The 24,939-nt window shown below is 37.6% G+C and overlaps 1 protein-coding gene across 6 annotated transcripts in view; it reads right to left on the bottom strand.

Annotated features, from left to right (window-relative positions):
- CSMD3 (CUB and Sushi multiple domains 3) overlaps positions 1-18,073 on the bottom strand; it is a 1,548,521-nt gene extending 1,530,448 nt beyond the window's left edge. For 3 of the 6 annotated variants that reach the window (XM_075582415.1, XM_075582410.1, XM_075582412.1), the window contains exon 1: positions 17,448-18,073. In XM_075582415.1, the coding sequence (XP_075438530.1) occupies positions 17,448-17,631 (184 nt within the window). In that variant the 5' untranslated portion in view covers positions 17,632-18,073. The remainder of the gene's footprint in view (positions 1-17,447) is intronic. The other 3 variants (XM_075582411.1, XM_075582413.1, XM_075582414.1) reach the window with 1 other exon arrangement.
- Positions 18,074-24,939: the final 6,866 nt, after the last annotated feature.

The raw sequence follows: 24,939 nt of genomic DNA, 5'->3' as shown, positions 1-24,939 counted from the left end.
AATGTGGTAAGCAGACCAAACAGTTTCAAAAATGATATAGTAATGACCTAACATTACTATATCTTTGATTGATTATAGAGTTGCCTGCTCTAACATGTATGTAGCTCTGCTTCCCCTCCCCCCCCACCCACCTCCTCCTTATGGGAGATTTGCCCTTGCTACCAGTGTGTGGTGCATAGTACCTGTTGTTGGTTTGCAGGAGAGCTGAGGGTCCGTGATGATGTGGGGACAACAGGACAGGCATTTGATGTAGGATGCTTAGTTCTTTCTCTGCAGTGCTAGTGCCTCCATCGGCCGCAGGCTCCAGAAGTGCTGGAGGCAGTCCCCATGACAGAACCAGTGCATACTCCCCCTCTGATTGACTGCAAACTCAGGCCAGGAGTATATTGAACAGAGGTCTCTTTATTTGGCATCCACTGCATGCATCAGGTCATACAGTGAATATTCTTCTGATCCCAGGCCTCTGGATGGTCTCTGCATCAGATATGGCTTAAATTACACCACTTTTGGCCCCTTGACAACAATATTTCTTTTAATTGTTGCTTGTCTTAGGTTTGTTTTTTGGTAAATTTTTTTAAAATTTTTTTTTATCAAGTGTAATGTTTTAATGAATTTTAAACTCATAAACTTAAAATTAAGAATAGTACTATTAAAATTGATAGATATTCCCTTATTTTATATATAAATCTTTTATATAAAGGTTTTTTAATTGCTTTTTTAACATCGATTATAGTCCCGCCGTTAGTTTAATTTTTATTAATTATTTTAACAATTTTATTTTATTATATACTCCAATCTATAATACATTGACCTTTACCCTTAAGTCTACCTCCAATTAAAAGATAACATCTTGTAGCATATATTAATCTAAATATTCCTGATACAATATTTAATGCAGACATTATTTGCCATACTAATATTTGTTTTATATCTCTCCTCTCTCCCAACCTAGATAGTTTTTCATGACTTACTGTATTGTGTTTAATAATTATTGTTAGATAAAAGGATAGTATTATATGTTTTTCTTAAATTTATTCAAATTACAATGAATTGGACAGAATGAGTTATCAGATTTACTGTTTTGTTCCAGTACTCAATAAATTTATATAACTAATTAATTAAATTTTTTATAGTTTTAAAGTATGTAGAAATAAAGATTGTCTTAATAAAAAACTTTTTTAATGTATTTTAACTATTAGTTAAGCAATGAGTGTAGGTTTTTTTGACCACAGAGTAATGTGCCTATGTAAAGGCAAACCTGTGGGTTAAACTATGTTTTGAACCATTTGAAAGAGATTAGGATCAATTAACCAATTAGGCTTTAATCACATAAATACACTAAGCCCACGCAACCCTGCATGACGCTCCTGACGAAGCTGTATGACGCAGCGAAACGCGTAGAGCCTGATCCAGAGCTTATTCAGTCAAGCTGCAGCTGACTGGAAGCGAAGACCAAAAGACTCCAGACGTTTGTGCTCTCCAGTGATCCCCCTCTCGGCGCCTCGCAGTCTATTACCATCTGATGCGACCAGATACCACCCGGAAGTGACGTCAGACGCCATTGGGCGACGGCAGCACTAGGAACAGAGGAGGACGGGGAGACAGCACAGCAGGCGCACAGAGCGCAAAAGATACCTTTATGTGTCTGATATTTGTGTACTGAATGTGAGTACATGTCCTACAATTTCATTGATCATAAAACCCTGTTCTTTGCAAGCTATACTATTGGCCGTTTCTTCTGCTCTTCTTTTATATATATTCTATGGGAAACCGAGTTATACCATCCATGAAGTAACCCTCAGAAGGGAAGATCAAGAGGGGATTAAAGTTCTACCCAAAGAAAACCTCACTACTATATCACTATCTGATAATGTCAGAGAAAAGCTAATTTACCCTACATATTGCTGTAAGTAGGTTCTCCCCCAGAGCTAAGATTCACGTATATTTCTTTATTATTGAATCACAATACTGCACAATAATTGTTTGTATATGTTTTTTATTCACATGTTGTTTTCCTGACTGGGTCGCTCACTTTCCACAACCAATCACAGGAGTATATTGAACAGAGGTCTCTTTATTTGGCATCCACTGCATGCATCAGGTCATACAGTGAATATTCTTCTGATCCCAGGCCTCTGGATGGTCTCTGCATCAGATATGGCTTTGGGCCTTCACACAGTCCCCCAGTGGGACTAATACAGTCTCACCCCGCAGGGTGAGACACAGCTTACAACTCCCAGTATTCAGAGTCAGAGCTGCACACCACACAAGACACTGGGGAGATCTAGACTAACTACAATTTAGGTGTGCCTCTTCCTTAGAGCAGAAGGGGAGGGCACAAGGTCTGCACCCACGATTGGGAAACCACAGACCAAGTCCCACCTCCACTCCTGCCACTCAAGAAAGCTGCAGAGGGCAAGGGTAAACTCAAGATGGGCCTAACACTGCCGGCATCTACCAGTACTTACGTGTTACAGAGGCAGATGAGTAGCCAGAACCAGCCATGGCTACATGTGCTATTCTGTAATGTGCTATTCTGTGCACACGTTATTGCACCCATTAACTCAATCTCTTGTGTTACCACTGGCACATTACAGTAGTGTAAATGAAAACAATGGTTAAGGAAATAACATATGTGTAATTAAATTCATTGTTGTGTGTTAACAGGGGTAATAATTTATGCTACATTTATACCTGAGAGCGGTAATTCTAAAAAAAAAAAAATGAGTGATGTCCTATCAAGCATAAACAAAGGACAGAAATATTTAATGTTTCAAAACCAGGAGCTTGATGGACAAATGAAACCCCTAAATATATTTTGTATTTTAAAATGTATATCAATAATAAATAAACTAATGTAATCAAAGATTTAGATAAATAAATATGATCCCTAGATACTGCAGATGTCATCCCTATGTTTATACTCATTGGATTCGGTACAATTCTTAACATAATTATTATTTGTTTCTTCACATTTTAAAATATCCATTAAACAATCTTTTTTTTTTTTTTTTTGTAAATCAATCTATTCAACAAAAATATATATTTTAGCCTATGTTACCTGGCTGAGTGACCAAGAATGTAGAGATTAATAATGAAAGTGAAATCCCTTTCATGCTTCATATTGCAAGAATCATAGTTTCAACTTCAGCTGCATAAAGAAATTATATCTATCAAATCATTCACCCAGATTTAACACATTAAAGCTACCATGACTTTCGTTACTGGGTCGGTCTTCACATTTTAATGGGTAGTACCACCAAGAAAATAAATAAATACATTTCTCTGTAATTGGCTTCCTCATAATATAAAATATTTCTTTTCAATTGATAAATGTACTTATTTATGCCCTGCAAAGGAATCTCTTCCATATCTTTGGGTCCACTAAATTCATGTTTGTCCATTGATGGCGCTTTCATCTTTTTATAAACGAAGGATTAAAACAAAAACAAAACACCTCTACATATTAGGATTGACAAGGTTTTATCACAAAACAGATTAAATGAATGTGAACATGCTATTAGATAACAACCTCCAAATCCTTTGCTTACCAGGGAAACATGATTATAAGTTAAAAAAATGTTTTAGTACTTGTCTGATTATTTTTAAATGATCGCTTCTAAAGTATTAAAAATGCCAGTCATTAGTTCACTTTGGTCCTAGGATGGACTGCCCCTTTACATTTAGCAGAAGTGACTTGTTATTTATTAGTTTATATTGTGCACCACCACTTTATACAAAATATGCAATTTGTCAGTGGCAAGATGAAGTGGTAATGACTTTGAAATGAGGTGGAATAGCCATGCTGATGATTTGACCAAGAGGCGTTTTATTTGCATACATTAATTTAATATAGTCTGCAGATTTGACATTTTGCAAACTACCCAGTTAGGTTATACCAATTGAGACAGTTTATAAATCTGTTTAGTAAAAACACCCTTTTAATATCTAAATATTTATGAAAGGTGTCATGCTAATACTATTAATATTTCAAAAGCACAAAAGCAACATTAAATGCCATGTCGGCAGTGAAAGGACAGTCATTTAAAAAAGTCCTACAATATACAAAATAAAGTAAATATTCACACAAAGAATCATTAAGGAAACATTTCAGGATTTGAGAAGTCAATACATATTTAAATTAGCTTAAAGCAGAGAGTGGTCAACTGTTTTCTAAAAATATAAATTATAATATATGTTGAGGAGGGGAAGGAAGGGCAAGGTTTAAATGTAGTTAGTTTGGCAAATTTCTAGTAGCCTGACTGGCTCGGGAGACCCGCATGTACATGTGGTGTAGGTTGTGATACCTTGAAGTATAAACTTTTGAGGTTTGGACATCTCTAAACACTATAATTTTATACTGTATATGATGAACTCTTATGACCACCAGGAATCTGCCAAATAAGCAGTAAAAGTATGAGTAAAAGTAGAATAAGGCAAGGACTTTATGAAGCAAACATGACAAAGGGAACCTCAATATGACCTTTCCCTAATAATGACCGCAGACATTTTGGTAAAATGACCACAGCTTTCTTGTATACACAAACAAGAGGTCCAACATAGAGATAGTATATGCCAAGCACTTTCACTCCCCACCTTTAAGACAAACCTTAAAACTCACCTCTTAAATGAAGTGCTCCAATAACCTAGGATCATGGCTACTTTCACACACCCACAGCCACTCCTACCAATGACTGCCTTCTATTGTATGTATGTAAATATGTATGCATGTGTGTATATATAATGTTTATTTATATAGTGCTAAAAGTGTACTTAGAGCTTCACAAAGAATACAGTATGGGGAATTATAATAATACTATTAGCGCAGCAAAACCAGACAATAGGAGAGGAAATTCCTGCCCAGAAGAGCTTACAATCTAAGTGGTATGATGGGAGACTTACAGAGACAACAGGTGAGGGAATAAATGCTGTAGATGGCTGTGCTTAGTCACAATGGTTGGTAGGAGTGACTGTGGGTGTGGGACAATAGCCATGAGTGCAGGCTATTAGGATGCTTGATTTGTGAGGCGAGTTTTAAATTAGTTAGTATTAAATCAGATAGGTTAAAGCCATTAGCAGGGGAAGAGGGGCAAAGAGAGACGTGGGTGAGAGCAGGTGTGTGTATGGCTAGGTGCAGGATTAGGAGCGATATCCCCAGCAGCAGGAAGGAGTAGATAGAGGGTGTGAATAGAGGATTTGTGGGGTGCTTTTTATTGAGGGGTAAAGAAGTTGTTGGAAAAGAGGTGTGTAGATAATGGTGTAGTGTATGTTCACATGCATAGGTTTAAGGGGAGGAAACATGAAGTAATGTAGATAGGAGGGGAGTGGGGAAGTTGGAGAACAGAAAAGTTTACAAAAGAGTGAGGAAACAGTAAACAGAAAAGGCAATATGGAGGGAATAGTGAGATGCAAGAGGAAAGACTTCGCAGGTATTTGAGAATAGGAAGAGTACACATTTTCATAGCATTAAGAGAGTCAAGTTCTCACAGTTGCAGAGTTGTTGTAGAAGTGCAGAGTCCAGTTCTTGTATTGTTCAACTCTAACTCCAAAATCAACTCCACAGACCCTTTATATGTGACACTTAAGATGTTGCACAGCCAAGATAGACTCACTTAAATACTCTAAATACATTCACTTGACTAATAATTAAGGGAGGGGTTTGGTTATTCAGCTCATACAAACATACCAAGTTGTTAATTAGATATAAATTGCAGATAGGATTAAATTGATAGAAGTATTCAGCTCATACAGACATACCAAGGAGTTGATATGCACTTATTCCGTCACCTGCTCTCTCTGTAAATCTCCCATCCTACCATTTAGATTGTAGTCTCTCCGGGGCAGTGATTTTCTTTCCTATTGTCTGATATTATTTGTTGCACTTATTGTACTATAATTTCCTGCACTGTATTGTCTCTCTTATAAAGCGCCAAGTACAGCTGTGGGCCCTATATAAATAAAGATAGTGTCCATCACTTGAATTTAGGTGCAAAGTTTAGCTTTCCTGTCTTGCCTACAAATACTTTCTGGTCAAGCTACCCGCCTATCTGAACAAGCTTTTCACCACTACTACACGGTTTATTACACAATGCAGAATATAAGATTTTCTGATGTATTAAGTGAGACATTAACTCATTTCTTGTAACTTATGATGATTTGTTGGTGTTATGACACTGTCACCTCAAGACCGAGAGAAAACTGGAAGTTTAAATACCATCTATCTGTATGGAGCCTCTGACAAAATGTTGTTTCCAGAATAAAAAGCATTGGGCCTTTTTTTTCACTTTTTTTGGATCCATTGTTGTTACATTTTTGCAATAAAGCTTGAAGAGGTCTATCATGACCTGTCTAGGACCACATCTATGACAGCATTGTATCCTGCACGGAGTAAAGCGTCATTACATTTAAAAAAAAAAAACACATATAGTCCTTGTATTGGAAATAATAATAATAATAATAGTTTGTTCTTTTATAGTGCTGCTAGTTTTACATAGCGCTTTACAGATACATTTTGCAGACACAGTCCCTGGCCCACAGAGCTCACAATCTATGTTTTTTGGTGACTGAGGCACAGGGAGATAAAGTGACTTGATAAAGGTCACATGGAGCCATCACTGCTTTAAACTCAGTCCCAGAGTCAGTGTCTTTACTCACTGAGACACTCCTTCTCGAATAATAAATCACTGTTGAGATTATGCACTTACAAACTCAGTGTGGTGAAATGCATTGCTCAAAATATAGTGTGCAATCATCAATTGATTACTGTAATCAGATCAGTGCCCTTCCCCACACTGAGTTTGTGAGTACATAATCTCTAATATGCTTTATTATTATTACAACAGAATATACTACACTGTGGTATCACACTTATATCAATGACATTCTCAATTTGGCACTAATGCACATACTTGTTTGTTGTTGTTACCGAAGTGCATTGTTTTGCACTTTTTGGCATTCAATTGTAGTTGCCACACACTTTACCCTTCCTCCATCTATTTAAACAATTTATTATATTGTTTACCCCCCTAAAAAATAGACCCTATTGTGTCATCTGCAAAAATTCTAGATGGAGATGAGCGAATGTGTTAAAACTCACTTTGTAGGATTATTTTCCCATTTTGGAAAAACACTGCTCTGCATTTTTCTATCCTTAATTTATGCATTTTTTTCAATTTTATTTTCAAATATTCTCTACTTTTTTTATTCTTTTCTTTTTTTAATTTTTCAAATATTGTCTAATTTAAAAAAAAATGTAATGTTAAAACCATTAGCGGCTGTTATTTTTGAACTTCACCGATTTCATGAATATTCGAAAATGCTAATATTAGGCATTTTGGTAGCATAAAAGAATGTTGCTGAAAGATGTGCCTATCTCTACTTCCAGGCCACTGGTAATGTCACTAATAAAGATATTAAAAAGCACATGTCCAAGTACAGATCCCTAAGGTAGTCCCATGGTCACCTTCCTACTCTGAATGTATTCCATTTACCACAACTCTCTGTCACTTATGCTTCAAAAAATGTACTATGCATTCAACCACCTTAGAATCCAAAACCAAGCATTACGAATTGTTGATCAGTCGTCTATGTGATACCTTTTCCAAACGCCTTAATAAAAGCTCTGTAAACTACATCTACCTGCTCCACCCTGATCTATTACTGTAGTCACCCAGTCAAAAAAAACAATTAGGTTTATGGGGGGGGGGGGGGAGTTTAACATGATCTCCCACATGTTCTATGTTGCATAGGATCTTATATGTTGCTGATGTTTAGATATTCAACAATTTTTATTCCTTTTTTTGCATTTTTTCCATTAATTTCCCATCTGCTGATCAAACACCTGGGCTGCCTACTACAGTACTTCCACTTTTGTGAAGTGGGGTTAAACTTGCTCTTGAGTCATTTGGAACTACACCTGTTAATAGGGATCGGTTAAATAGTTCTGTGTTGCCAGTGAGAAAGGTCCACTATGTTAGATGGAATTGTTGGTTAAATAAATTGCTCTATATCATCTCTAAGTGTGCTTCTCTTTCTCTTCTTATATCAGTGAACTACACCATTGAGTTTGCGCACCTGCAAGTATTCCATTCTGATGAATAATTTGAGTGCATGTTTATTTTTCTTGTTTTTTATCTAATGGTATTGCCAACTCATCCCAAAGCTCTTTTAAGATTCCTTTGGTTTGTCCTCTTTCAGTTTTGAAAATGTCCCAGTAGCACTTCCCTTCTAAAAACGATTAGTATCCACCTTGGGCAGTACATTTTATATTTTTCTCAAGCTGTACTGTATGTGATTTTTTAGCACACTGCTTCACTGGTTTCTGATCCACAGTAGGGTAAATGATTGTTCTCTGTTTTCTATCACTGCTTTTGTATCATTGTGGTAATGTTTTCCACTTTGGATTTAGTTTCAATTCCATGGCCTACCTGTGATTTGAGTGTAATTTCTTCTTTCTGTGCTGCCAGCACTGACAAAAAAAAGTAGAATCTCTAATGGGCATGGACTACAGCATTAAGAAATGTCCTGCCACTTCATTCAATGTCGTATTTCACTTTATACTGTGCTGCTGTCAACAATCTAAATGCTGTTATGCAGGGCTATAGTTAGTGAAAAAATGCCTAGATGCCAACTGTGGCATAAAATCACATTATTCATAATAGAATATACTGTATGTCGTGCAGTACATGTTAATGTTTGGTGTTGATGTCTAGAAGTGTTTTCTGCCCCACTACAGTTTTCTCTTTTGATAGCTGATTACAGAAGCTTATTTCTTCTATTCAGTATGCAAAATTAAGTAAAAATGTTTTATTGTAAAGTATTGTTAAATCACTCAATAACTGGAGTAAAATAAACGCCAAAGTCATTTTTTTCATTTATAAATGGATTCTCCGTACAGAAAAACGATATGCATTGTAACTAGTTGCATAAAAGACAATGAATGTAACAGCAATTAAAAATGTGGTTATCAATCACCTGTTCAGGTTAAGATGACAGTATGCACTATTAAAAGGCCATTCCATAATTTTAAATAATGCTCTGTGTCATCAATTTGTATGCCCAGAAATATACACTGAAAAATATATTTATCTTAAAGTTTGGTTTTAACCTAATCTCTGTTAAAAGGAATGTATTTAGTATATAATGTCTTATTTTTATTGAGATTGTATTTCAATAGTTTCATTTTTGAAGCTTAGTTTTATTTAAAAGTTATTAGAAGGTGTTTTCAATCAGCCAAAGTGGAAGAGAGGGAGAGAAAGAGGAAGAAGAATTACCCTGTCATAGTAAATTAAAAATGCTAAATATGTTTCAACTTCCCTAATCCTTAGCCAGGGGAATAGTTCATCCCGCACAGAGGGGACTCAGGATGCTCAGATACCAAGAAAGATTGTGGTGGTAGGGGACTCCATTATTAGGAAGGTAGATAGGGAAATCTATTGCCATGACCGCATGAATCAAACAGTTTGTTGCTTCCTTGGGTGCTTGGGTTCGGCACATTGTGGATCAGGTAGACAGATTGTTGGGAGGGGCTAGGGTTGACCCGGCAATCTTGGTATATGTTGGCACAAATGACAAAGCTAGAGAAAGATGGAGGGTCCTAAAAAATGATTTCAGGGATCTAGGCCAAAAGCTTAAGGCAAGGACCTCCAAGGTAGTATTTTCTGAAATACTACAAGTGCCATGTGCTACCGCAAGGAGACACTCAGAGATTAGGGAGGTTAATGCATAGCTAAGAAAGTGGTGTAGGAAGGAAGGTTTAGGGTTTTTTAGAGCACAGGGACTCCTTTTCTGAGTGGTGCCATCTTTATTCTAGGGATAGATTGCACCTCAATGAAGAGGGATCTTCTGTGCTGGGGGGAGAATGTAAAAAAGGTTGGAGGAGATTTTAAACTAGGATGGAGGGGGGAGGGGAATGAAACAGATAATTAACTAAATAGAATAGATGAGGAAACAAGGGGTTATGGAGGTAGAATGGGGGCAAGTGCGAGTTTGACAAGCAGCGAGACACTCATAGTAAATACAGATAATACTAGAAAACTTCTAAAGACTAAACCAAGTTGGCTCAGAAAGGAAGGAGTAGATAAGATAATAGTACAGGCTGAAAAAAAAACTTAAATGCATGCTTGCTAATGCAAGAAGCCTAACAGATTAAACTGTGGGAGCTTGAATTAATAGCTACAAATGAGTAGTATGATATCATAGGCATTACTGAAACATGGTGGGATGAAACTCATGACTGGGCAGTTAATTTAGAGGGATATTCCCTTTTTCATAAGGATCGAGCAAATAGAAGAGGAGGTGGAATATGCTTATATGTTAAACCAGATCTAAAACCTATTATAGGGGAAGATGTTTATGAAGGGAATTATGAAAACGTAGAGACCTTGTGGATAGAAATTAGTAGTGAGGTAAAAGTATAAAGAAAATGTTTGTAGGGAGGATATGTTATAAACCACCAAATATCTGTGAGATTGAGGAAGCTAAAATACTTTTGCAAATGGAGAAGGCATCAAAACTAGGTCATGTTTGCATAATGGGGGATTTTAATTATCCAGACATAGACTGGGGCAATGAGATTAGCATTACAACAAAAGGAAACAGTTTTTGGAGGTGCTTAAAGACAATCATATGACCCAAATTATTGAGTAACCAACCAGGAGAGGGGCAATACTGGATTTGGTAATATCAAACAATGTAGAAGTAATACCCAAATGTTCCAGGACTTGAATATTTGCTAACAGTGATCATAACATGGTCTCATTTGAAATAAATTATAAAAAAAAAACAGATTACTTGGGTTCAACAAAGACCTTAAACTTTAGAAGGGCAGATTTGAATAAACTGATGACTAATCTAAAAGTAATATATTGGCATAATGTTTTTGCAGGGAAAAATGTAGAAGATAAATGGGCAGTCTTTAAAACATTGTTAGAAAAGCACACTCATTCATGTATAAACTTGGGTAATAAGTAAAGTAAACAATGTGGCTAAATAAACAGGTAGGGGAGGAAATGGAAAAGAATAGGCAGGCATTTAGATTCTTTAAGTCAGAACGGACAGAGGCATTGAATGAGAATTATAAGGAATGTACCAAAATTGCACAATGGCAATCAAATTAGCAAAAATGGATAATGAAAAAAGGATTGCAATAGAAAGTAAGATCAACCCTAAAAAGTTATTAAATTACCTTATTAACAAAAAAATTGGAAAAGAAAATATAGGATCCTTTCAGTCTGAGTTGGGCAGGCAGATTATTGTAGATAAGGGAAAAGAAGAGGTATTAAACAAATTCTTTGCCTCTGTGTTTACAAGGTAAGAATCCATTTCAATTGTAGTGCTGCAGGAGGAAGCTACAACCTCCATATTAATGAATAATTGGTTAACTGAGGAAGAAGTTCATAGGCAGCTTGAAAAAATTAAAGTAAATAAGGCACCTGGCCCAGATGGCATACATCCAAGGGTTCTCAAGGAGTTAAGTTCAGTAATAGCCACACCATTATATTTAATATTCAAGGACTCCATTTCCAAAGGTTCAGTACCACAAGATTGGCATAAGGCAGATGTGGTGCCTATATTTAAAAAGGGAGCTAGATCATAACTGGGGAATTACAGACCTGTAAGCCAGACTTCAATAGTGGGGAAACTACTTGAAGGTTTAATACGGAATAATATTCAAGAATACTTAATGGAAAACAAAATTATTAGTAATAGTCAGCATGGATTTATGAAGGATATATCATGACAAACTAACCTTATTTGTTTCTTTGAGGAGTAAGTAGAAATTTAGACCAGGGTAATGCAGTTGATGTGGTCTACTTAGATTTTGCAAAGGCTTCTGATACAGTTCCACACAAGAGGTTGGTGTACAAAATAAAGCAAATTGGACTCAGTAAAAATATATGCACCTGGATTGAAAACTGGTTGAAGGACAGACAACAGAGGATTGTCATAAATGGAACTTTTTCAGGTTGGCTAAGGTCGTGAGTAGAGTACCTCAGGGATCGGTACGGGACCACTGCTTTTTAACTTGTTTATTAATGACCTTGAGGTTGGCATAGAGAGCAAAGTCTCCATCTTTGCTGATGATACTAAATTGTTTAAGGTTGTAGAATCAGAGCAGGATGTAATTTCTCTCCAAAAGGACTTGGAGAGACTGGAAACTTGGGCAGGTAAATGGCAGATGAGGTTTAATAAAGATAAATCTAAGGTTTGCATTTGGGATACAAGAATAAACAGGCGACTTACAAATTAAATGGGTATAAATTGGGGGAATCCTTGATGAGAAGGATTTAGGTGTGCTTGTAGACAGCAGGCTTAGCAATAGTGCCCATTGTAATGCAGTAGCTGAAAATGCAAACAAGATCTAATCTTGCATTAAACGGGCAATGGATGGAAGGGAAGTAAACATAATTATGCCTTTTTTACAAAGCATTTGTAAGACCAAACCTTGAATATGGAGTACAATTTTGGGCACCACTCCTTAGGAAATACATTATGGAACTAGAGAGAGTGTAGAGAAGAGCCACCAAATTAATAAAGGGGATGGACAATCTAATTTATGAGGAGAGGCTAGCTAAAATTAAATTACATTAGAAAGGAGGCGTGCAAGAGGGGATATGATAACTACATACAAATATATTCGGGGACAGTACAGGGAGCTTTCAAAATAACTATTCATCCCAAGGACAGTACAAAGGACTCAGGGCATCCCTTTAGGTTGGAGGAAAGGAGATTTCACCAACAACAAAGGATAGCGTTCTTTACAGTAAGGGCAGTTAAAATTTGGAATTCATTACCCAATGGAGACTGTGATGGCAGATACAATAGATTTCTTCAAAAAAAAGGCTGGACATATTTTTAGAAGGGAAAAGTATACAGGGATATACCAAATAAGTAAACATGGGAAGAATGTTGATCCAGGGAATAATCCGATTGCCAATTCTTGGAGTCAGGAAGGAATTTATTTTTCCCCTTAAGAGATATCATTGGATGATATTTCACTGGGGTTTTTGTTTGCCTTCCTCTGGATCAATTAGGAAGTATAGATATAGGATAAAGTATCTGTTGTCTAGCTTTAGCATTGTTGATTTTGATTGACGTATATCTTTTTTCAACCTCATCTACTATGTAACTTTGTAACTATCCTAAGTTGTAAGCCAAAGTAAGATGTGCATTGTCTTCTGAACTACTGTAGTGTCACTGGTTAAGTATTTCAAAATATATACGTTATTATACTTTATATCATCATGTATTAATTCGGACTTACGAACCTTCCCCCAATGTGTCAAAATTAAAAGGTCACATGATGGATTTTCATTTGTTCTAACTTTATGATGTATACATCATTGCTACGACCACTCCACTACTCCAATCCCACAAGGTACGTACATTATATAGGTAGATAAATAGTTGTTAAAAATAGAAGCTTTTCATACAAAGTGCAACCGTGAAATCTATCACATGCCCGGCTAATAAATAAATGTTGGAATATTCTGACCGTACTTTACTGTATAATTTAGATTAACAGTATAATGTGCTATTTGAACCTTAATGAGAATAATTGCCCCCCCCAAATAATACACTTCTATAGTGTGAATTCCTATCAATTTAGATACACTTTGCACCAAGATCCATGTCATCAACACTACATTTAAAAAAATATATATAATTCTAAGTTATAACATACCACGTTTACAAAATATACTACTGTATATTTGGAATTACAAGGAACTAGAAAGATTGCTCAGTACACAAGAACATTGCAACACTACACTCTTCAACTCAACCAGCATCTGCAGTAGTATCCTGTTACAAATGTATTTTTATCTATGTATCTTAAAACAGTGTACTTACAAATGGACCTAAATTATGCTATAACTGGCAACTTTTAATTTTAACAAGCGTGCATTACCAATATACTGGAACTAATTTTTTTGGGGGGAGATAAGTAAAAAATGTTAGCCATAGTTATATGTGTGTGTGTGTGTGTGTGTGTGTGTGTTTTGGAGGGGCCTGATAAATTAAGCCTCTGAAGACATTAAAAGGTAGCCGTTTGTGACATTGATTTAGATGATAGTTTGTTTATTTTATTTATTTGCTCTAATGCCCAATCGGTTGTTTTCAGTTTCCTATGCATATGTCTTGTTTCAGAGTTTAATAAACAAGAACACACATTTTGAACAGTTGCTGAGTTTTTCAATGAATACCGAAGACAGATGATACTTCCTGACTGTGGCCCCCTATGGGAAAATAGATGTCATTTTCCTGATCTCCACTCTTTCCTGTTCTGAATCCTGAATATTGTGTTGCATTACATGCCTGCGTGCTAATCATAATACGGTTCTTTTTCAAGAGGAACATCATTATATTTGCTTGATATAGAGCACATTCATTTGTGAATTTACTGCTGAATGATTAGGGTATAATTCACAATGTGATGTGCATATTTGTTGAAGCAGCACCAACCAAACAGTTTAGAAATCAAGTGTGTCATATTTGGAAGCCATAATAGACACTGTGCTTATTAATGTTAACTAGTACACTGCTGCAGTGACCAAAGTAACATTATCATGAAATCCATTGCTAGAACACAATTTATATGATTAGAAAATCTCTTCCAATAGGAATTAGACACCAGTCAGTCTAGGAAAATAAAAATAAACACACATATTATTAAATTTAAATTATATGAGTCCATTTACCATAGATACATCAAGGATATTATTTTTCCTGGAATATTAGAAAATACTGTATCTGAAAAGAAGATTTCAATAAAATTGCTAAAAATGAGTATAAATGCAAATCCCCATCTATATTTTATATGATTTGCTAGAAACATACATTACATGCAAAATCATATTACTGCTCGACAAGCTGATAGTACTTTTTTAGAATATTATTACATGTAAAATACCAGGTGCATGCTAACACTCAACCAATCCAGTATATATTTCAAATATCTTAATCTTAATTGTGTTAAAGCCATTCATTGTTGGAGGGGGCAGCAATGTATTGCAAAGAAATGCTTTGTAGTCTACCCAACATTGAATGTGTTAACATATCTATTGCCTGTTCATTAGTGTTAATTGGTTCATGCACTGAAAGAGATATGTGTTTTTTAAAGGGCTTACAATGTTTTTTTTCCGTTTGCCAAAATATTATTTTACAATACCTCTTGAGTCCCATTTAAACAAACAAAAAAAATAATAATAAAAAAATATATATATAGTGCATTTTTATATCTGTGTATCCCTTTGCTTACTGTTAGCCACCATACACTCATTTCCATGTTTAATTTACAGTATCTTTCTTAGAACCCTCCTCTCCACCTGTTTTCTGCCTCTATTCCTCCCTAGTTCCCCCTTCCTCATCCCAATTTCCCACTGACATGATGTGCCACCCCTGGCACCCAATCATCAGCGTAAGTCATTTCAGCAACTGGGGAGTTCTCTGTGAACAGAATATTCAAGGCTGTACCTGTTAAGGTTCGGGAAAGAAGAGTATACAGAATCTTAATAGCACAGAAAATAATAAAAGTAGCCAGAATATGCACTTAATGAGAAATTATGTTTATTGATTAACAATATTATGCTGGACTGATGGATACATATTATTTGTATTTATTTCACCATCTTCTTTGCTACTACCATGTTCAGTTATATGTTGTGTGAAAGCTACAATACATGTATATTTTAATCAACAGGTATCATCACAACTTACTCTGACCCAAAGATGTTATTTTACATTTGAAAATCCATCGCTTCATCACTTGCTCTCAATTTTGAAGGATACTGCCTCCATGCGTCTCCAAACCACAAAGCAGCACTATAATCATCCATTATAACAAGATTCTTACATTAGGGAAGTAAAAGGGATTTGCTACATTTCTAATACACATTACAGAACAGATAGTGCATTAAAAATAAACATTCTATAATCATCTATTTACTCAAATATCTGCATAATCTGTTATCCTTACGGATTAAGTGTGACCCCCATACTTATCAATAGGTAAAGAAACATTGTTTTGTAATGGGTAAATAATAGAAAATATTTTCAAATACCATTGGTCAAAAGTATGGATTGTAATTCTAGCAATCGAACTAATTTGATTTAAAAATGACAGATTATTGACCATCTTGATTAAACAGACAACCTGCATCAAAAAGCTTCCTGTAATTAGGATGCAGATTAAAATTCTAGGCATGCTACCTATCATCAGATATAGTGTCAAGATAGCATACAATGAAGTAACCCCCAACCCTTGAAACATGAATTATCATTTCCATGGAATGCAAATGGGTTGCTTTCTGTGTGGGAACAGCCAGCTGCAGGCTGTACAATAAACTGTTTCAGAAAGACAGAGCCAGATTGCACTTTAGAAAGATACTCCTTCTATAGGAACAACATTGAGTTCGTGTTTATACCGCCTCTGTATGCATTGGCAATATCTTATATATGAAAAGAGTATTTATCCAGTATAGCAAAATCTATAATGTCTACATACAATGATGTGTGCTAGAAACCAGAGTCATTTATATAATGCACAATTGTACGCATAAGGCACTATCATTTATAGTGAATATTGTCTTTGTGCTAACATTCTGTTCAATGTAGAGACTGATCATTTAAGATTCACAGCAAAGATCCTTCTCATGACTTAAACACCCTTTTACTGAATTACATGTATGAATGTTGTGACGTATACATGGCATTTGCAGGCACCTGTATCCGCACAGAGTCACTGTTGTAAGCCAGCGACAGACTTTCCTCTTTCAATACCATTCATATCTTTAAAGATAAATCGTAAATCCTTTTTCTAAATGTAGCATTTCCTCTGCGGGGATGAATACATATTTATATTCTCATAATCTCCCTATATTCTATATTCCCATACCTAAAATATGTGGCCATATGCACTTACTGTATGTATTCTGTAACAGCTTACTGTATGCATGTGTCTCCCCTATTATGTGGAACAGACAAGCTATAGAATTCCCCCAATGTTTGAACAGTAGACCTTTGTAACTTTGCAACCTAAATGAAGGGGTTAAACCAATCAGACATATGGTTGTGATAATTATTCTAGCAAACCTGCATTATTGAATTATTTGATTACAAATCTAAGTGGCCACACATACCCAACCTATGAGCCGCACAAGGAAAATTCTGCACGAATATCCACTAGTTAAAGCCTATATGAACCAACTCACGTATTCGTTTGAGCATACTGCAAGAATATTTATTGAGCTCCAGCTCAATCACTGCATTGAACGCCAAGGCTGGTAAGCAAATGCGTCTCCTATCTCACCCATCGTCTTAAAACAGATACTTCTTTATTATTAAAAAAAAAGACCATCTTTATTACAAGTCAGTTGCGAGGCTGAGAACTTGCAAGACCTAGACGAGAAAAAAATAAATACATTCAAGGGATGTCTGGAATTCCTTACCTTTCACACATGTACCCATCAGTAAAAAAATGAGGTACCACAACGTAAATCCACTTTTAATTCCCATTTTCCTCGGACACAGGGAGTCCAGAAGAAGTGCACATTGAGCACATCCCTTTCTGCAGAAGTCTGCAGGTGCAGCTTGCTCCGGTGCCCGAATCCCCCCTTTGCAGATCGCTTTCATATTATTCTCCGGATCCTAATCCCCTATTCCTTGGCCAGGCGCAGTGGAGTTGTTGCTGTTGTTGGTCACAGCTCAGAGTGAAATGGTGTTTCTGGGATACCACAGCAACCTTGACGAGGACTCAACCATCTCTCCAACAGGGGCATCAAGTCTTAGATACCAGCGATTGTTTCTTCCAATCCCCCTCCCCCTCCCCCGGCCAAACCTATCACGCTTCCGACTAGTAGAGTTAAAACGTAGACACCGAATAATTATTTGCAGGCGATCACATGAAGGCAAAACAACCATTAGGAAACACACCAGTGAGATCAATGCCGCTGGTGAAAGCAAAGCTCAACATATAATACATTTACTGAGATTTCCGTTGCCGCCTGAAGGGAAAAAGAAAGAATATAATCAAAGCTATCCATTCTGCTGCTATCTCTCTAATGCATCCTTGTTTTAAGCTTTGCTTAGTCCTACAGTATGTGGAAATGAATGCACATTGTATGCAGTTCTTACATTGCGTGTGTGACTGTCAGTATGTTGCAGGCAGGCTACACGAAGCGCTGTAAAGTGTCTTGGAAATAAAATTGAGGGTTCTGGGTAAGTGGATGGGTAAGAACGTTTCAACTTGGAAGTTTTCACCATTTAGTATGGGACGCTGTCACAAGTCATTGGGACCACTGCCACTTCCCCGGCTGAAAGAGTTAATGAGCAGCAAATGAAAGAACTCTTGTGCCATCTACAGGCTGCCAGGCAATGATCTGTTAATTACTATTTACCACCCTCCCACCCGGGGTAGACACTGTTGCACTGCATTGTGCTCTCTTCCACCAATATTCTGATCTATTCATCAGGAAGGAGCGTGACTGTACAACATGGTACATCAGTCATTGACACTACAGGATTTCTAAATGACTATACTGTAGGTGGGAGAGCTGGGATGTTGTTTGTATCCAGGTACAACGTAGCTTTTTAGTTCCTTTTCAATCCATGTTGCTGACGCAGATCACACACCCACCGTTTTTCTCCTTTTCTGAAGATTTCCTACCTTTGCGATCTACTGTAATTATTCCTACCCTGAAATGTAATTGCATATTCTACATTTACAGTATACGCTGGTTGTTAATGTTGATATTTATGGTTTAATATTTAATTGTCTTGAAATAATGTTTTTTTTATATACATTTTATTTATATATATAAATATACACACATACACACATAAATATAGACAGATAGATAGATAGATAGATAGATAGATAGATAGATAGATAGATAGATAGATAGATAGATAGAAAGATAGATGTAGAGGTATCTGTACCGTGTTAGCCGAGCTTAATAATCAAAAACGAAACGCTAACGAAATGCTTTTAGATGCTTTTAGATCAGTGTATCTCGAAAACTCGCACAAATAAAAGCATTTCATTAGCCACAGAACGGTATTGTCTATTCGTTTGTAATTAAAAAAAAAAATATATAGTGGATGATAGAGAACCATAGGCACTCCGTCTGAGAAATCAATAGAATGGGTGCAAATCCTGTATGGTATAAATAGGCAATACGATACCGCATGTAGACGAATATCAAAGGCAGCACTCCTGCTGCCTTTGATATTCGTCTACATGCGGTATCGTATTGCCTATATATATATACACACACAGATACATAAATACATACATACACATGGGTATATATATATATATATATATATATATATATATATATATATATATATATATATATATATATATATATATATATAGTCATTGGTATGGAGGTTTGCACTCACGTTTGTTAGAAGGCAGATGCTTGTCCCATATGAAGCATACACTGGCGACACACTTTATTCGAGCTCGGCTAGTCCCACGAATTCGGGTATACTCGGGTGTATTGAGGTTTGTGACTGTTTTCTGCCCGAGTGCATTGCGTTATTTTCCAGGCAGGGATTGAAGCATTTTATTCCCGCTGGCTGCAATACTGCACAGTATATATATATATACTGCATTACAATTCATGAATTTATGCCATCTGGTAGACACGCGAAGCATTGCAGCCTATTAAATCCTAATCATTATCATTTAACAGATCAGCCGCCCGTCAGCCAGGCATGAACCCAGGCTGGGAAGGCAAACGCAACAGGGCCTGTCAGAGGTGAGGAGCGGCGCATTCCAGGTATCTGCCAGGTACATACTGGGTATTTGCTCGAATAAAGTGTGTCGGTGCAGTATAGACATGTGGTAACCAGGGGATCCTGATGACAAAAGACAGCACACCGCAGTAATAATCCAAAAAGTGTGTATTGGGAACACAGGGCCGGCAACATTTCGGTCCTCGTAGAGGGACCTTCCTCATGGCCTGCCCTGAGGAAGGTCCCTCTACGAGGACCGAAATGTTGGCAGCCCTGTGTTCACAATACACACTTTTTGGATTATTACTGTGGTGTGCTGTCTTTTGTCATCAGGATCCCCCTGGTAACCACATGTCTCTCTCTCTCTCTCTCTCTCTCTCTCTCTCTCTCTCTCTCTCTCTCTCTCTCTCTCTCTCTCTCTCTCTCTCTCTCTCTCTCTCTTCTCTCTCTCTCTCTCTCTCTCTCTCTCTCTCTCTCTCTCTCTCTCTCTCTCTCTCTCTCTCTCTCTCTCTCTCTCTCTCTATATATATATATATATATATATACAGTGTTCGACAAACCTATACTTTTGCACGCCCCAGGCGAGTGGATTTAACATCGTGGCGAGCTCCTATTGGCCCAAGCAGCACACGTGTGGTACTAGGTAGCGAGTAGATTTTTTTGTTCGGCGAGTAGATTTTTTGGTGATTTGTTGACCACTGTATATATATATATATATATATATATATATATATATATATATATATATAGTCAGATAAGGCAGTTGGCACTCCAATAGGTGCTGTTAAGCCACAGGTGCACGTCCCATATAGAGAATGTAGTTATACGTTACCGTTCCAAGGATTGGTAAACAAGAGACAGCACTCAATGTTGAAGATCAAAGTGTATTAGTGAAAGCAAAAATACATCCAGAAACCCAACGTTTCGGTCCTACAGAATGGGACCTTCCTCAGGGGGATACAAAGGTACACTTTGATCTTCAACATTGAGTGCTGTCTCTTGTTTACCAATCCTTGGAACGGTAACGTATAACTATATATATATATATATATATATATATATATATATATATATATATATATATATATATATATATATATATAGTGAAGACTGTATACACACACACACATATATATATGCGTGTGTGTATGTATAGATATGTGTGCATATGTATATATGTATATGTACTAGTATCTATACAGGTGCGCCGACGAGTATTCTAAAACTTGCCTTAAACCTGCCTTGGAAAATCTGGGGCTATCACTAACAAGATCCAGGTACATGCTGGATACATGCTGCAAACAGTTCAGTGACATTTCTGCAGAAACTAATGGCCCATCGGATTAACACAGCAGGGGTCCCTGGCCGTCCAATTCAAACTGAATGGGACTGCCAGGGAACCCTGCTGTGTTAATCCAATGGGGCATTAGTCTGTCTGCATAAATGTCAGGGAAATGTTGCTGCATGTACCCAGCATGTACCCAGCATGTACCCAGGATATACCCAGGATGTACCCAGGATGTACCTGGGTCTTGTTGGTGATTGCCCCAGATTTGTTTTAGAATACTCGTCGGCACAACAGTATATATATATACGTGCATATACATATAGCAAACGACAGGGGGTGCCCAGTGCTACATCCAAATGACAAAACATACATGGTAATAATTACAAGAAATAATGCTTCAGTACTAATAATAATGCTAATACTAATAATAATAAAATATGTTTTTTTAGTTAGATATTTTGGCCAAAGCATCATAAGCCTGCACACCAAATCGTCAAGGCAAACCATAATAAGTGCAAGTCCTACACTACACTGCATTTGTTCCCTATACCTCTGTATGAGGGGGAAGAACCATAATAGATTCCTTACCTGCAGCAATATGAGATCCACCATTAAAAAGGGGGAGGTGACGTGAGCTCTGGGGAGGTGCCACAACCTCCATACAACTGATTCCAGTCAGAAATTAATTAACACACAAACCCAGCAAGCTCAAACGCCCACACCCACCTAATCTTGACTATATGTAATGCCACATAGAGTGCCACTGGGCTGTGGCACATGAATATAGCAAACGACGGGGTGCCCAGTGCTACATCCAATGACAAAACATACATGGTAACAATTACAAGAAATAATGCTTCAGTACTAATAATAAGGCTAATACTAATACTAATTAAATATGTTTTTTTTAGTTAGATATTTTGGCCAAAGCATCACAAGCCTGCACACCAAATCGTCAAGGTAAACCATAATAAGTGCAAGTCCTACACTACACTGCATTTGTTCCCTATACCTCTGTATGAGGGGGAAGAACCATAATAGATTCATATACATATGCACACACATATGCACATATATGGGTGTGTGTATATATAAATATATATATATATATATATATATATATATATAAATATATATATATATATATATATATATATATATATATGAGAGAGATATGTTTATGTATATATATTACCGTGTAAATACAGTGTTATTGTCTGGAAACCGTAGATGTTGAACACCTAGTGTAGCTGTGAGAAGGGTACTTTACATGGAGAGAAGTTTAGGCCTGGGACCTGGTGCGCCCGGCGGCGCGGGGCGGCCACACGCGAGTTCCCAACCAGCAGGGGAATCCTGCGGAGCCGGTCCCGGTCCCCCCTGGCTGCACAGCTCACTACATGCTGTGACGCGTCAGCCGCTACGGGATACAAGAGAATGGTGATCCCTAGCGTTGACGCGTCACGTGGTGTGGCTGTGAGCCAATGAGGAGGGGAGGCTTCGGGAGGAGGAGAGGCTTCGGGGAGCGGGGAGGAGTGTGGGGGGAAAGCAGCATGAGTGCCTGTCTGTGTGTGTCTGTATGTGTGTGCCTGAGTGCCTGTCTGTGTTTGTGTATGTGTGTGCCTGAGTGCCTGTCTGTGTTTGTGTATGTGTGTGCCTGAGTGCGTGAGTGCCTGCCTCTGCGTGTGTGTATGTGTATGAGTATGAGTGCCTGCCTGCGTGCGTGTGTGTGTGTGTGTGAGAGAGAGTGCCTGCGTGTGTGTGTTTGTGTGTGTCTGAGTGCGTGAGTGCCTGACTGTGTCTGTGTGTGTGTCTGTGTGTGTGTGTGTGCCTGATTGTGTGTGTGTTTGTGTGTGTGTGTCTGCGTGTGTGTATGAGTGCCAGCCCGAGCCCGTGGAGGGAGGGGGGGGAGCGTAGCGGGTCCCTCCGCTCAAGCCACGCCCCCCCTCCCGCTCAAACCTCCCACTCCCACCCACCTCCCGCTCCGGCTCCCGCTCCCTACAGACCGCATATCGCGGTCTGTGTATGTCAGCGCCCCGCCTGTCTGCAGTGCGGGAGCGCTGACGGAGGGACCGGGGCCTTAGCCTTATGCCATCAGCCCTGCTTAGTGACAGCTGGAGTTACATCAGCTATAGTAAAATGTGGGGGAGAGGAAAAATGGAAAGATAATAATATACTGTACCATTCTCAATATCTTGCACTACACAAGTATCTTCAGATACAGTATTCCCGTTGTGCTTGTCACAGTGATGCCTTTTTGTGTGAAATCGTTGTTATCCCTGGATAACTGTGGCAGACAGATCTGCCTCATCTGTAGCATACAAGTCTCTTCTCCTGTTCCCTTCAGGAAGCAGAGTTAAAGTAAGGAAAGCCCCGTTTACATGACACAATCTTCCAGACCTCCAAAAATGATAGGCACCATAGATTAAGATACATTCAATTAATGTGTTTATTACATCAGACGCAATGTCCAACAACACAATAAATCATAATATTACGCCACTATAATTTTATTTTTAGCGATGATTTTAAAAAAATGATCATATATTTCTGTTAGAACAAAAGATGTACTTACATCAGTGGCAGTTATCCCCGTTAATGTCATGCCAAGTGCTACTGTATAAGCACCAGTTGAACTACAGGTGCTGCTAAAATGTAGTAGTGATTGACTTCACTATTCCACTTGATTTATGGCTGTTGACATGAAGCACCATAAGCCCCTTTGTCCTCATCAGATCTGATTCTACTGTCTCCATAGGTGAGAACACTTATGGGAACTGCTTGTAAGTTTACAGCTGACAAGTAAATACCGTGTCTAATTACAGTGTCATACATAAAACACAATTCATTGAGCTCACTGGGGAGCTTATAGTAGGTTCCATTTGCAGAACATTTTTAGAGATTAGTTTTTTTGTGTTAATGTTTTCACCATGGGGACAGTACATCAGTCTCATTGCAGAATAAAATGTGGCTTCTTGCCACAATTGAAACACCAAGAATTGAAGCAATAATGTCTCACAGATGTTGGACTCAGTCTGCAGATAGGGATCCTTGGCCATGGTATTTAAATTATGAGGTTTTTGGGAATCAAACAAACAGTACCAACTATTCTCCAGTGTTTTACAATAATGTCTTCAAGGGTGAATCTGAAGCTATATCTTTTTCATATTTACAGTACAATTGCAGATTCAAATATATTACCATCTGCTTTTATATTAGCACTTTACTATACCAATTGATATTATGACCCTGTGGTATTGAAGTGCACACGTATGTAAGGCATATTTTAGTAGAGGAGTATATTTTTGCTAGTAATACTTTTGATGGACTAACATAAAGCATATAACAAAAAAGAGCACAACCCAGTAAGGTACACTAAGCAAATCAAACAAAATATACATCTTTATTCTTATTCCAAGCTAAGAGTTAAAATAGTTAAAAATGAACTGAGCACAAACTCACTCATATAAGTACAGTAACAGAACCCAGATCCCTATAGAGTGGAGATCTATTATGTATGTATGTATGTGCAGTATATCTTTATTTATATACACTGGCGACACACTTTATTCGAGCTCGGCTAGTCCCACGAATTCGGGTATACCCGGGTGTATTGAGGTTTGTGACTGTTTTCTGCCCGAGTGCATTGAGGTATTTTCCAAGCAGGGATTGAAGCATTTTATTCCCGCTGGCTGCAATACTGCACAGTATATATATATATACTGCATTACAATTCATGAATTTATGTCATCTGGTAGACACGCGAAGCATTGCAGCCTATTAAATCCTAATCATTATCATTTAACAGATCAGCCGCCCGTCAGCCAGGCATGAACCCAGGCTGGGAAGGCAAACACAACGGGGCTTGTCAGAGGTGAGGAGCGGCGCATTCCAGGTATCTGCCAGGTACA

The sequence above is a fragment of the Ascaphus truei genome, chromosome 2 (genome assembly GCF_040206685.1).
Source record: "Ascaphus truei isolate aAscTru1 chromosome 2, aAscTru1.hap1, whole genome shotgun sequence".
NCBI lineage: Eukaryota > Metazoa > Chordata > Amphibia > Anura > Ascaphidae > Ascaphus > Ascaphus truei.
This window is presented reverse-complemented; position numbering and strand designations above follow the sequence as displayed.